Source organism: Lepidochelys kempii, chromosome 3 (genome assembly GCF_965140285.1).
Source record: "Lepidochelys kempii isolate rLepKem1 chromosome 3, rLepKem1.hap1, whole genome shotgun sequence".
In the NCBI taxonomy this organism is placed as follows: domain Eukaryota; kingdom Metazoa; phylum Chordata; order Testudines; family Cheloniidae; genus Lepidochelys; species Lepidochelys kempii.
The window spans coordinates 43,119,007-43,132,419 of NC_136382.1; the positions used below are offsets into that span (position 1 = coordinate 43,119,007).

Sequence of the window (13,413 nt, forward strand, 5' to 3'; positions counted from 1 at the left end):
ATTCAGATTACACATCTGAATTTAGTGTTAGTGGCTCCTCATTAACTGACCAGAGAAAGGGGTAAACAGTGAGGTGGCAAAGTTTGTTGATGATACTAAACTGCTCAAGATAGTTAAGAACAAAGCAGACTTTGAAGAACTTCAAATAGATCTCACGAAACTAAGTGATTGGGCAACAAAATGGAAAATGAAATTTAATGTGAATAAATGTAAAGTAATGCATACTGGAAAAAATAACCCCAATTATACATACAATATGATGGGGGCTAATTTAGCTACAACTAATCAGGAGAAAGATCTTGGAGTCATCGTGGATAGTTCTCTGAAGACGTCCACGCAGAGTGTAGCGGCAGTCAAAAAAGCTAATGGGATGTTAGGAATCATTAAAAAAGGGATACGGAATAAGACGGCAAATATCTTATTGCCCTTATATAAATCCATGGTACGCCCACATCTTGAATACTGTGTACAGATGTGGTCCCCTCATCTCAAAAAAATAGATATACTGGCATTAGAAAAGGTTCAGAAAAGGGCAACTAAAACGATTAGGGGTTTGGAACGAGTCCTGTATGAGGAGAGATTAAAGAGGCTAGGACTTTTCAGTTTGGAAAAAGAGGAGACTAAGGGGGGATATGATAGAGGTATATAAAACCATGAGTGGTGTGGAGAAAGTGAATAAGGAAAAGTTATTTGCTTGTTCCCATAATATAAAAACTAAGGGCCACCAAATGAAATTAATGGGCAGCAGGTTTAAAACAAATAAAAGGAAGTTCTTCTTCACTCAGCGCACAGGCAACCTGTGGAACTCCCTGCCTGAGGAGGTTGTGAAGGCTAGGACTTTAGCAGGGTTTAACAGAGAAATGGATAAATTCATGGAGGTTAAGTCCTTTAATGGCTATTAGCCGGAGGATGGAGATGGATGGCAGGAGAGAGATCACTTGATCATTACCTGTTAGGTTCACGCCTTCTGGGGCACCTGGCATTGGCCACTGTTGGTAGACAGGATACTGGGCTGCATGGACCTTTGGTTTGACCCAGTATGGCCATTCTTATGTTCTTATGTTCAGAGAAGGGTGTTTTCAATAAGCTTTCTTGCTCCCCATCTTACCCAATGTCACCTCTTCAAATGAGCCAATCCCTTCTGCCTCAGGAAAAACCATCACTGTGATCATTTAATACTAAATTTGAGTATGTTTGTTTAGAAAACAGCAGAGACATTTCCGCATCCTCTCACCAAAATCACACACAAAAAAATCTCTATTTGCATTGGGCCAAATCCTGAAGTCAGTGGGAGATTTGATCTTACCCTGCAAGCACATAAGTCTCACTGCAATCAATAGGAGGCTGAGAGCATTCAGAAGATTACAGAAAGTACTCAGAATCTCAAAAGATCAAGCCCACCCAGTATTAGCTACATGTGATCTTTTAATCTGTGCAGTTTGATAAACCATTTTCACAGATCCCGACTGAACATTTTGATTTGGGACTTGATCTTGATCATGATAACAGATTATCTACAATACTCTGACTAATAAACAGCAGAGATGATGGAAATTATTACCAATACATGTTGGTTGAATTCCACTCCAAACACTATCTGCTTGACAGACTCTTCTTGAAGATCCTATCAGTATAAAAGGGGGTCGGCACTGAAAGAAGACTTCAGATCTGTAAGTGAAACTTTTCCCATTAAGACGCCCCTCAGCTGGAGTACCAGGATCTCCACAAAATGCAGCTATTGAAGAAAAAGAAAACAAAAAAGGGTATTTGAAGAACTGAACATACCTAACATTTAAAAGTAACATTCATTTCTGAAGGCACAAGTGAGCAGACGCTAGTCACTGCTAAATTTGAGTGCAAGCGTTCTACCATGTGATTATGCTCACAGATCAGGTACACAGATGTACAAATGGTAACATTTGTGCTCACAACTATTTGCCTCCATTGCGAGAAACTGCAGGCACAAGACTGCACTCACAAAATAGGCCACTTTAATTTAGGTGCCTGAATATGGATGTAGATGACTAGCTTTAGATACCAACTCTGAAAATACTGCCCTCATATTATTCTCAAAGTAGCCCAATTTTAGCATTTAATGGTGATCAGCACTAGACAAGAGTTCAGGTTGTGAGAATGTAGAAAAATGGACAGAATTTGGAGAGGCTGTCAAGGAAACATGAGCAGGATTTAAAGATGGTTTCTCAGTTGGGGGAGTGGGAAGAGAGAGAGAGACAGAAAGGGACAGAGAGGAATCAAAAAATATACTGATGCTATGAGCTTAAGGGTTGAGGAGCTTAATGATGAACCTGGAAATGGTAACAGAAAAGGAAGAAAAAAGGAAGATTTAGGATTAGATGGCTAAGGAGTTCATTTTAGCTATGTTGGTTTTCAGTTGGTGGCAGGACATCGAGTAAGGTTGACAGAAAGAGAGCTAGAGATATGAGTCCAAACAGAGAGTGAGAGATCATGGTGGAAATGCAAATCTCTGTGTAACAAGCAGAGAGTTGGTAAAGAGGTTGTTCAGGAATGAAGGTCTTGAATAGCCACAGTGGTCAGGGATGTCTATTTTACATTTTATCTGAAAGAAAAAATGCATGCACAGCAGTATACTGCTCCTAATTTCAACCTATGGCACTGATTCAGTACTGAGTCAGGGAAGAACTTCATTTGACAAATAAATAGCACCACCTAATTTCAGTTCCCAGGGTTGGTTTGTTTGTTTGTGTTTAGGAAGTTCATGTCCTATTCTGAATGAGCCTGACCATATTTAGCTTGTGAGAAATGAGGCAATCAGAGCTTGAGGTGGTTCAGCCACACACCATTATCTTCATACTTACGCAGACATTGTGGGATGTCTCCCCTCCATACACCTCGTCCTTCACATGAAAGAATAGCTGCATTGGATAACTGATAGCCCTCTGCACAATTGTAACTTACACTGGACCCCCAACGGTAATCTGATCCTTCTACTTTTCCATGAAGCACTTGTGGAGGTGGGCCACATGTGATAGCTAGTGAAACAAAGAGAGAATATACAGATGTTATAGGATTTATACTAAATGTAATATTGTAGATAGTCATGCTTCTGTAATCAAAACTTATTGGGAACAGTTTTGCCCCAAGAGAGGATGCACATTTTGACTTTTCCATGGTACACACACATTAAATACACACATGTGCATGTTAAATTTTATCAACATTGAGAGTTACAAAGGAGGGAGACAAACATAGCAAAACAAACAACATACATGATCAATCAATAAAAAATTGAAATACAGTTAATTTTCTGTTACTATTAAAATTTTAGACCATTTTTCACCATCACTCTGCTTTGGGACAATAATTAAGGGAAAAATCTTAAGGATCTTTCTCTGATTTTACTCATATAAGATCCCTTTTTCTAAGTCATCTAAGGCTGTAGTCATTCACCTGATATTGACTTTACTGGTAATTATGTCGCTATAGCTCTATTCAACTCTTAAAATATAGGGGCTATGTGGGCTAGTGTTTTCCAGAGGATGCTCAAATTGATGGAAACTAAAACAAATTAAGTCTATTTTTAAAGAAAAGTATCTTTAAAAATATTGCTTCCTTCCACACACTATGCAAATATAAAGTGATTCAGCTGATGCCTCCAACACCATTATAAATAAAAATTTGGTCAGCCAATCACATAAACTAACATTTAATTATTAATGAGATCTTGTGCTGTACTTCTAAGAGGTTCAGCACAGAATTTGGAGCTCACATCCTGCCACCCCAATTCTGGGCTACTTCAGGGCTGGAGATGTTCATGACATAACTTATACAGGCCTGGGACCCTAAGTTATGGCAGCCTCCCCAGGCTATCCTATGGGCTGCAGTGGTGACCCAGAATCTGCACAGTACTGCATGCTATGACCCCTGACACACCTCTCCCACCTCCAGCCCTGTCCTTGTCATGCCCCTTACAACAGGGTTTGCAATAAGGTCCTCAGAAGGTAGCCTTTCAGCTGTCTTCCACAGTACTGTGCTGGAGAATCCTTTTCTTGCCACAAACTTGGCTTTGGGGGCAGGGTTAGGATGTCACTGTTAGTATTTTCAGCCTTCTGCTCTAATATTTAACACATATTGTTGTGGCTCTAATAAATTTCAAGTCAGTTCTCTGTCAGTCTCCTCATTACATCTTATGTAGGGCACAAATAACTACATGATTAAAATCTCTTATCTGACTGTCTCAGCAGTATATTAATGGTTTGCATCTTATCTATCTTAAAAGTGGTTATGCAAATTGTTCCCCTTCATAATTAATAATACAAATATTAATATTATATATAGTATCAGAACAGTCATTGCAAGCTACTTAAGTTACAAAACAAACCTTTGCAGACTGGTTTACTCTGGTTCCAAGTGCTGTCTTTCATACAACGTATAGTGGATGAACTGACAGGCTCCATCAAATATCCTGGGTTGCACTGATAGCTGACTGTCTTATTAAAGATAAAATCAGTTCCAAACTGCATACCATTTGCTATTCCACCTGGATCTCCACAGCTGATTACTAGTGAAGAAAGAGAATCTTACTTCACCACCTATATAAATAAAGCTTAAAAAAACTAAGTACACGTGAACACATTTGCTCATACACACAATGTCCCTTTTCTAGCATACACAAGCAGCAAAGCGACTTTGATCCAGCTGTTTTATCTGAAAACATTAAAAGGTAAACAAACATTTTTTATATTTTAAAAAGTACTAAATATCCTGGGCCAAATTCTTCACTGAGTAACAAGAAGTGAGCTGTAGCTCACGAAAGCTTATGCTCTAATAAATTGGTTAGTCTCTAAGGTGCCACAAGTCCTCCTTTTCTTTTTGCGAATACAGACTAACACGGCTGTTACTCTGAAACTTATATAAATGTAATGTAATGCAACTCCATTTGAGTCAATAGAGTTACTCTGCATTTACACCAGTGTAACTGAGGTCAGAATGTGCACCTTGTTTCTATTGTTTAGTGGAAAAAACACATATGACTGTGACCAAGTAGGCCTGGAAGGAAGTCTTCATGGGGTTCTGAAAGTTTTTATCAATCAGGTAAAGCCTGAACCTTCTCCCATTTATATCAATGGGGATTTTGAATGTCTTCAACAGGAACTGAATCAGGGCCTTAAAGTTGTTGCTGTTTTGTGACACACATTATATTCTCCTATTTGAGCTTCACAGAACTCCGGTCTCCTTATCAGCCTGACCATCAAAAAGGGATCAGATTTTCAAAAGAGCTTAAGTGACTTAGGAACACAAGTCCCATTTAGGCTCTTTTGAAAATTCCTGCAGTGCTGAAATTCTGCCCTGACTTTCACCTGTATAAGCACACTGAAATCAGTGGAGCTGCATAGGATGGAGGTGAAGGCAGAATTTAGCTCTACTTTCTGTCCCTAGGACTTTTTGTGAATCTTGGTACTCCATATTATGCTGCAGAACACTATGAAAGGCCCAAAACACTATAGAACAAATCCGGAAAAGTTCTGGACACCTAATCAACCCCTGTAGTTCCCACTGACGGGTCAGAATACACAAGCAGCTGAATGCCTTTCACTGTAATTGACTTCACTGGGCGTGAAAAGAACACAAACACCTCACAGGGTGTGCTCAGCACCCTGCAAAATTGACCTCAAAGTCAGTGGGAGTTATAAGTTCAGCACACATCAAAATTTGTACCTATCAATTTAATATTTAATATATATGTCTATGTATTGTATATTTCTATTAACAGTATACACCATTTATGTTAATGTGTACAATATATTCAAACATAATTGGTTTTAATTGTTTTTACTCTACTGTTCACTCCATCCTGAATGCCTTGTAGGTTCTCTCTTGAAGAAAAATGTCCACAAATCTGCTGTTTCAATTTACTTCACAATAGTTCTCTAGAAGTAATTTTCCAGAACGTCTTTGTAAACGATCAGGAAAAAACCTGTTTCTTTAGATACAAACCCTGTAAAATAAAGATCTGGGCCAGTATTCACTTTACAGTTGTTCTTAAACATATTTCACTAGTGTTGCTTTAAGATCTATAGTAAATACAGTACTTGTGGTTTAAAGTTCCTTTAGGGTTTAATCAAATATAATCTGTTTTGGATAGTCAAATAACTTCATTCTGAAATTTTCCTGTGACTTGACTAATAGATAAAAATGTTAACTCAAAGCAATTTTCACTAGTGTCATATGGGGTATTTCACTGTTACTTTCTTCTGAATAATTCTGCAGCTAAGATCCTCACAAACACTGTAAAAACCAAATCTGAACCATGTCCAGCACAAGTTTTAGAAACAGAACTAGACTATAAAGGCTAATTTTTCAGAGCAGTTTTTGCTTCAACTACCTGTTCCTAAATTCACAGAAAATCTTGAAAAAGCAACATAAGGACATAATTAAAAATGGCGATGTTTCAAAATATAATACTGAAATAATCAAACATGAAATAACCCAAGGTATCTAAACAATATGTATTTTTGCTACTGTGAGGAATAATATTTAATTTAACAGGCACTGGAATGAAAGCAATTTTCTGTATTCAAGCTACATAGAACATTTTCTAACTTCTGTAATATAACAGACAGAGCTATAGAAAGGTTCATAGATTCACAGAGGGGACTATCTGGTCTGACCTTCTGTATATCACAGGGGCCACAGGGGACTATCTGGTCTGACCTTCTGTATATCACAGGCCATTACATTTTAACTACTTACCCTGTATTGAGACTAATACTGTGTTTGACTAAAGCATATCTTAGATACTAAGAGTTTTCTACCGTTCTACCTTGTAGAGCTACTTTTTGGAAGTAATCATAACAAAAAATGAAAAAAGTCCAACATTTATTAATGAATGTGTGTGCATGTTACCCTCTGAGAAGTGTGCTTATTTAAAAGTAGGAGATAATGGTTTACCAAGTTAATAACATCCTACTCTCTTTTAATCCTATTGTGACAAAAAGTCAGTTATTGACCTGTGCAGTCTGGAGCAGTGCCAGTCCATGTCCCATTGGCTGTACAGTGTCGAGTAGTTAGCCCTGAAGTCTTGTAACCTTCCCAGCAGGCATAGATGACTGAGCTCGAGAATAATATCCCATCACTGTATATTATCATGCCATTGGCTGGGGTGCCAGGATTTCCACAAGATACAGCTATCAAGAAAAAAAAAAGAAAGTCAATGTACCCATTATAAATTACTTGTATGAAAAGCATAAGGCAATGCATTTTAATACCTTACAATTATTCTAAAAGCTGAGTATTTAATACATAAGGGGCTAAAATCTATTTTTTTCCTTTCAGGCTTACACCATCATTTTATTTGATTACCGTAGTTACGGATGGTAAATGTAAGTGAACAGATTTGTCTCTCTTACAGCACATGTTCAAAAAGTTACTGTACAAGATATGAAAATAAAATGAAAGAGAATCGAAATGACTTGAACTCTTGCCTATTGTATGTCTATCAGTATATGTCTGTGTTTGATGCCAGACTGGCGGAAGGAGAAGGAAATGTTGCTGTGGCAGGGGATATATAGCTTGGGAAATGGATTAGTAGATAGAAAACAGGTGAAGTGGTCAAAGGTGTATGATACATTAATTGCATTTCTGAAATTTAGCGTATATGGTATTCATAAAATTGTTTTTGGCTGTGGGGCTGGAGAAAGAAATGAGGAAGAGGGACAGCTCAAGACTGGCCTGTGATCCAGCCTTTTGATGTCCAATTACCTGGGTTCTATTCTGACCCTATCCCATTGGTCAAAGACAAAACATTTCCCTGAGCAGAGGAAGCAAATGCCTCAGGATTCTGCCACAGAACCACCATTTTAAAGGACTAAGATAAGAAAAACCTTCCTGCTAGACTAACTGCTAGTCAGGGCAGAGCCCTGCTGAGTAGCTCAGTTCTCCTGCATGCATACTGTCCCCAAACTCCTCCTGGAAGCTCCATCTATCATATCAGCCTCTGTAATAGGTGTGGCAACTTCTCAGACCATATGTAAGAATGCAGTCCTTTTTTCCTGAATCACTTAGTTCAAAAATTCTATATTAGATTCAGTATAATGATTGTTCAATCATGCTAGCAGGTGGGTCCAATTAACTCCGACCATATATAAATGGGATGGAAATGTCTGAAGGAAAAAGCAAAACAAAACAAACAAAAACCACAATCAATCAACCACCCAACAACTAATGACAGCTAAGGTCAGGGAGGAAGTTTAGGCTGAGGTTTGTGCTACGTTATTAATAGCTAAACCAAATCCTGGGAAGGGAGGTGAGATTGGACACTAAACTTGGGATTCTCTTTATTAGAAATTACATTGTTTTACAACTCTGTGACCACAACTCCTCAGACAGGGACTAGTCATGGTCAGCCTGATTTCAGCTAGTCTTAGGCAACCCACAACCAGCTAAAATGATGTCAAACATGATTTTTTGCTGTGTACAGTGACTACAATGTTCTGGTCAGCATCATGTTAGTTAATATGACTCTTCAATATCGTGTTGTAATTTGATATAATTTTCTAATTAAGACAAGCCCTCAAAGATGTTGTGATCTCTTGATAACAGGGTAGAAACTCTGCCTGTTCGCAAGTCTTAAAACTTTAAAGCTCCACCACCCTGTAGCTACCAATTGGAAGAAAGAACTTCCTGTTCCTTCTTTTTTTCCAGAGTTTCCTGACTGCTGTTCTATAGCACAGAGTCTTCACTATTCTATCCCAAAGTAATGCTGAACTTAAATTTTAGTTTGAAGAAGCCAGTCCTTGTAACGCTTTTTTACATTCTTCTAGTCTCTTAGCTCCGTTACAAATATACAAAGCCAGAATATATTAGAATGGGAATTCAGGCTCTTTTGTCATGAATATCCATAAATGTGTGTAAATACACTGGATCACAGAGTTACCCATATTTACATAAATAAAAGTTCCTTCTCCTAACATTACTGTTGACTGAATGCTTGTCAAAACCTGAGCCAAAGGGGGCATTAACATGGTGGTACTGTATTTTGTAAATATATTTTCAACCTAGTTTTTTCACAACTCTGATCAACTAAATTCTATCTTAAGGAATAAAGATGCTACACCCACTGAACTGGTAGCTGAGGACAGAACATGAACCAACATTGCTATATCATCCAACAAGTGTTCAATAAATATTTCTGTTATGTATTTGGGAGGGAGGCACAGATATAATATCATCATATGGTGAGGATAACACTCTTTCCATTCCACTAATATCTCTGGAAGATGTTAAACAAACTACTAAAGTTAGACACTTTTAAACTCAGCAAGTCCAGACAACTTGCATCCAAGACTTTTAAAAGAGCTGTCTCAGTGGCTCGGGGACTATTAATATTGATTTTCAATAAGTCTTGGAGCACTGGCGAAGCTAATGTTGTGCCAATTTTTAATAAGGGTAAATGACCTGGGTAATTATAGACTTGTCAGCCTGAGATTAATCTGTGGAAAAATAAGGGAACAAGTGATACTGGACTCAATTAATAAAGAATGAAAAGAAGCTAATATAATTAATGCAAATCAACATGGGTTTATGGAAAATAGATCCTGTCAAACTAATTTGATATCTTTTTCAGCTGAGATTACAAGTTTGGTTCATAATGGTAATAGCGTTGACATAACATACTTAGACTTCTGGAAGGCATTGGATTTGGTACCTTCTGACATTTTTTATTTAAAAAAAACCCCCTAGAACAAAGTAAAATTAACATGGCACACATTACATGGATTAAAATTGGCTAATTGAGAGATCTCAAGATGTAACTGAAAATGGGGAATCTTCATAGTGCAGGTCTGTTTCCAGTGGGGTCCCACAGGGATTTGTTCTTGGCCCTATGCTATTTAATATTTTTATCAATGACCTGAAAGAAAACATAAAATCTTCATTGATAAAATCTGCAGGTGGCACAAAAATTGGGAGAGTGGTAAATAAGGAGGAGGACAGGTCTCTGATACAGAGTAACCTGGATTACTTTGTATGATAGGCACAAACAAATAATATGTCTTTTAATATGACTAAATCTAAGTGTATACATCTAGGAATAAAGAACTGGGGCCATACTTACAGGAGAGTGGACTCTATCCTGGGAAGCAGTGACTCTGAGAAAGATTTGGCGTTGTGGTGGATAATCAGCCAAATATGAGCTCTCAGTGTGATGCTGGGGCCACAAGAGCTAGTGAAATCGTGGTTGCATAAACAGGGGACATTTGAGTAGGAGTAGAGAGGCTAATTTTACTTCTGTATTAGGCACTGGCACAACCACTGCTGGAATACTGTGCCCAGTTCTGGTACCCACAATTGAAGAAAGATGCTGATAAATTGGAGAAGGTTCAGAGAAGAGTCATGACAATGATTAAAGGACTAGAAAACGTGGCTTAGCATGATAGGCTAAAAGATCTCAATCCATTTAGCTTAATAAAGAAAAGGTTAATGGGTGACTTGGTTACAATATATAAGCATCAACATGGAGAAAAATATTTAAGAATGGGCTTTTCTATCTAGGAATTTCAGACTGGAAATAAGGTGTACATTTGTAATGATGAGAATAATTAACCACTGGGATAATTAACCAAGGGTCATGATGTATTTACTGACAATTTTTAAATCAAAATTAGACTTTTTTTTTAAAGTTGTGCTCTAGGAATTATTTTGGGGAAAGTCTATGAATTGTAGTATACAGAATATCAAACTAGACCAGGGATCGGCAACCTTTGACACGCAGCCCATCAGGGAAAGCTGCTGGCGGGCCGGGATGGTTTGTTCACCTGCAGCGTCCGGCCAATCCTAGCTCCCACTGGCCGCGGTTCACCGTTCCAGGCCAATGGGGGCTGCAGGAAACTGAAATCCAAGAGCTCTTTGATATTTCAGTGTGTATACACACACACACACACACACACACACACACACAGATGAAAGAAGCTGCCTTCAATTTAGCAAACACTGTCTGTTTTGGCTATAGAATAATTCTATTGCCAGCTAAATTAATTAAGGCAGTGAATACAATACAGAGGAAGAATTCCAAAGACTATTCAACACTTCTTAAATTTGAGATTAGTCAGTCCTTTAGAAAACTGGCGGAATTCCAGTCTAACTGCTAAAAAAACAAATTACAGATAATGTTCAGGCACTGGCCAAAGTCCAAGACAGAGCTCCATTAAGAAAGCTTACACTCACCAACTAAACGTCTAAATGTTTAATGCAATTTATACAAGCATGGCATGGCTGCAGATGCATAATACTGGCAAAACAATAATTTGAGATTAATTAATTAATTGTAGAATAATCCTAGCATTATACATGCAACACTCATTTTACTTTCTACTTTTCCTCATATTAACTTCACTTCAGATAGATCTTTTCTGAAAATAATGACCACGTCTGCCCATTTGTGCTTACAATTACAGATTATAGGATTTTGTTAAACTAGAACATAATTGGATAATTAGAATAACTCAGTGTATTATCAATGTTTAGGATCATTTATAAATGTCTTTACTTGAATGAAGGTGTTTTGTTCATTTTTTATGTATAAAATAGCTATAATTTTTGAAGCATAGAAAACAATTAAAACTTGAGATTTCCCAAGTGCGTAGGGATAACAGTAGAGGACATTAAGTGATCTACAATAGTGATAATGTGCAGTTTTGTCAATTTTGGCAATTATACTCTCAAGATTCAATTTTAGAGGTGCATTATCATTTTCAAGCCAGACAAACCTTCATACAGCAAATACCTTTAAACACCAAAACATTAGTCACATTTTCTTTTTACTAGCACTGTCCTTGCACATCGAAAATAGCTTTTGATTGGTTTAATTCAGGTAGTAAGGGAAGGGCCTATACTACGGATGTCAAGAGATCACCAAAACGTGTTAGCTTAGCATAATAAAGTTCTAGTCAAATCTTTGAGCAGGAGCACTGAAGGTGCTGTGGAAGAAGACTATAGGCTAATTAGCATAACATCTATCCTGGGCAAAATTATGGAATGGTTGAGTAAGGAATTAAATGATAGTTGCATAATTAATGCCAATCAATATGGTTTTATGGCAAATAGATCTTGTCAGATGAACTTGATATAATTTTTATAAGATCACAAGTTTGCTAGATATGATAGATTTTTACAAGGCACTTGACTAGTCCCATTTGAAAAACAAAAAGAGGTTCTTTCTGAGAGATAGTGTGGCAACTTGGATAAGATTTAGATGTGTCACATTAGAGACAATGTCTAGTTGTCTCTAGATCTAGATCTGTCTCTCTAGATCTAGTGCCAATTTGTGTGATCCCACAGTGGAATATGAGACCTTGTTTAATAATAAGGGCTGTGAAGGGTACAGAATTATTAATAGTCATTAGAAGTGAATCTAAAATGAATGGTCTCCTGGTTACTAGCACAGTGCACATTCTCATGTCTCAAGAATGTTTTGATGAGGAGGCAACTGTAGGATGATGATCAGGTTTTTTTCTGTGTCATTTGGGAAGTTGTAGCCCTATGAGAAATGATGCGCACGACACAAGGGTAGTGCATACACAGCGATACAGAATAGAATATTGACACCTCTTGTCAGCCTGCCAAAAAACAAACAACTATGCAAACCACAGATGGGAATGGCAGTTTTCAATAGTTTATATTTTGGCCAAATCTGAACTGATTTTCAAGGGTCCAGAAAACACACTTCAGTTGGCCCCAGGACCATTGCCCCCTCCAAATTTCAAAGTTCTACTGAAAATCATTGAAGAGCTAGGGCTCTTATTTTTTTTTCTTATAATAGAAAGTATTAAGCAACGTTAATATATGAGTCATTGCTGCTCACTCTACAAAATGAGAGAAAGACTGAAACAGTGAACAAATCTTATTGCAACAGCTTCTAAACTAACTGCACCATAACAAACGAACACCATTTTTCCAAGATTTGTCTACAGATTTAGCTAAAACAGAAATTGTAAGACTATTTGTAATAATCTTCTGTGTTATTGTAGTCTTGTTGGTCCCAGGATATGAGAGACCTTACCCACCTTGTCTCTCAAGTGCTGGTAATAATGCCATCTAGTGACTCCCACTGATATTACAACACAGAATTTCCAATAAGAAGTGCCTCAAAAAGTGAGTGAAAGCACTATTCCACAGCTGGATGGGTACCAATGGACAAAAACTGTATAAGAACTGTTAAATGTGGCACATAATAGATTAATTTATACACATTCCAAGGAAGCTATCATTTCATCTTGTACTTCTCTGATAACCATCAACTTTCATGGATGATCTCTTGTCAGAGTCTGGACTACATTCCCATTATCTTCCACATTCTTACTGCCTACTGCCTTCTGGTGATATCACTACCTCTGTGCTATGCACAATATATATCTTTCACATATGAGCTGGTTGCTA

At 37.5% G+C, this 13,413-nt stretch overlaps 1 protein-coding gene across 2 annotated transcripts in view; it reads right to left on the reverse strand.

Annotated features, from left to right (window-relative positions):
* The window catches only part of CSMD1 (CUB and Sushi multiple domains 1), a 2,003,711-nt gene that overhangs the window by 39,535 nt on the left and 1,950,763 nt on the right, over positions 1 to 13,413 (reverse strand). For both annotated transcript variants that reach the window (XM_073336216.2, XM_073336215.2), the window contains exons 58-61: positions 6,990 to 7,166; positions 4,361 to 4,540; positions 2,838 to 3,011; positions 1,562 to 1,735 (exon numbers count right to left, since the gene is read on the reverse strand). In XM_073336216.2, coding sequence (XP_073192317.1) covers positions 1,562 to 1,735; positions 2,838 to 3,011; positions 4,361 to 4,540; positions 6,990 to 7,166 — 705 coding nt within the window. The remainder of the gene's footprint in view (positions 1 to 1,561; positions 1,736 to 2,837; positions 3,012 to 4,360; positions 4,541 to 6,989; positions 7,167 to 13,413) is intronic.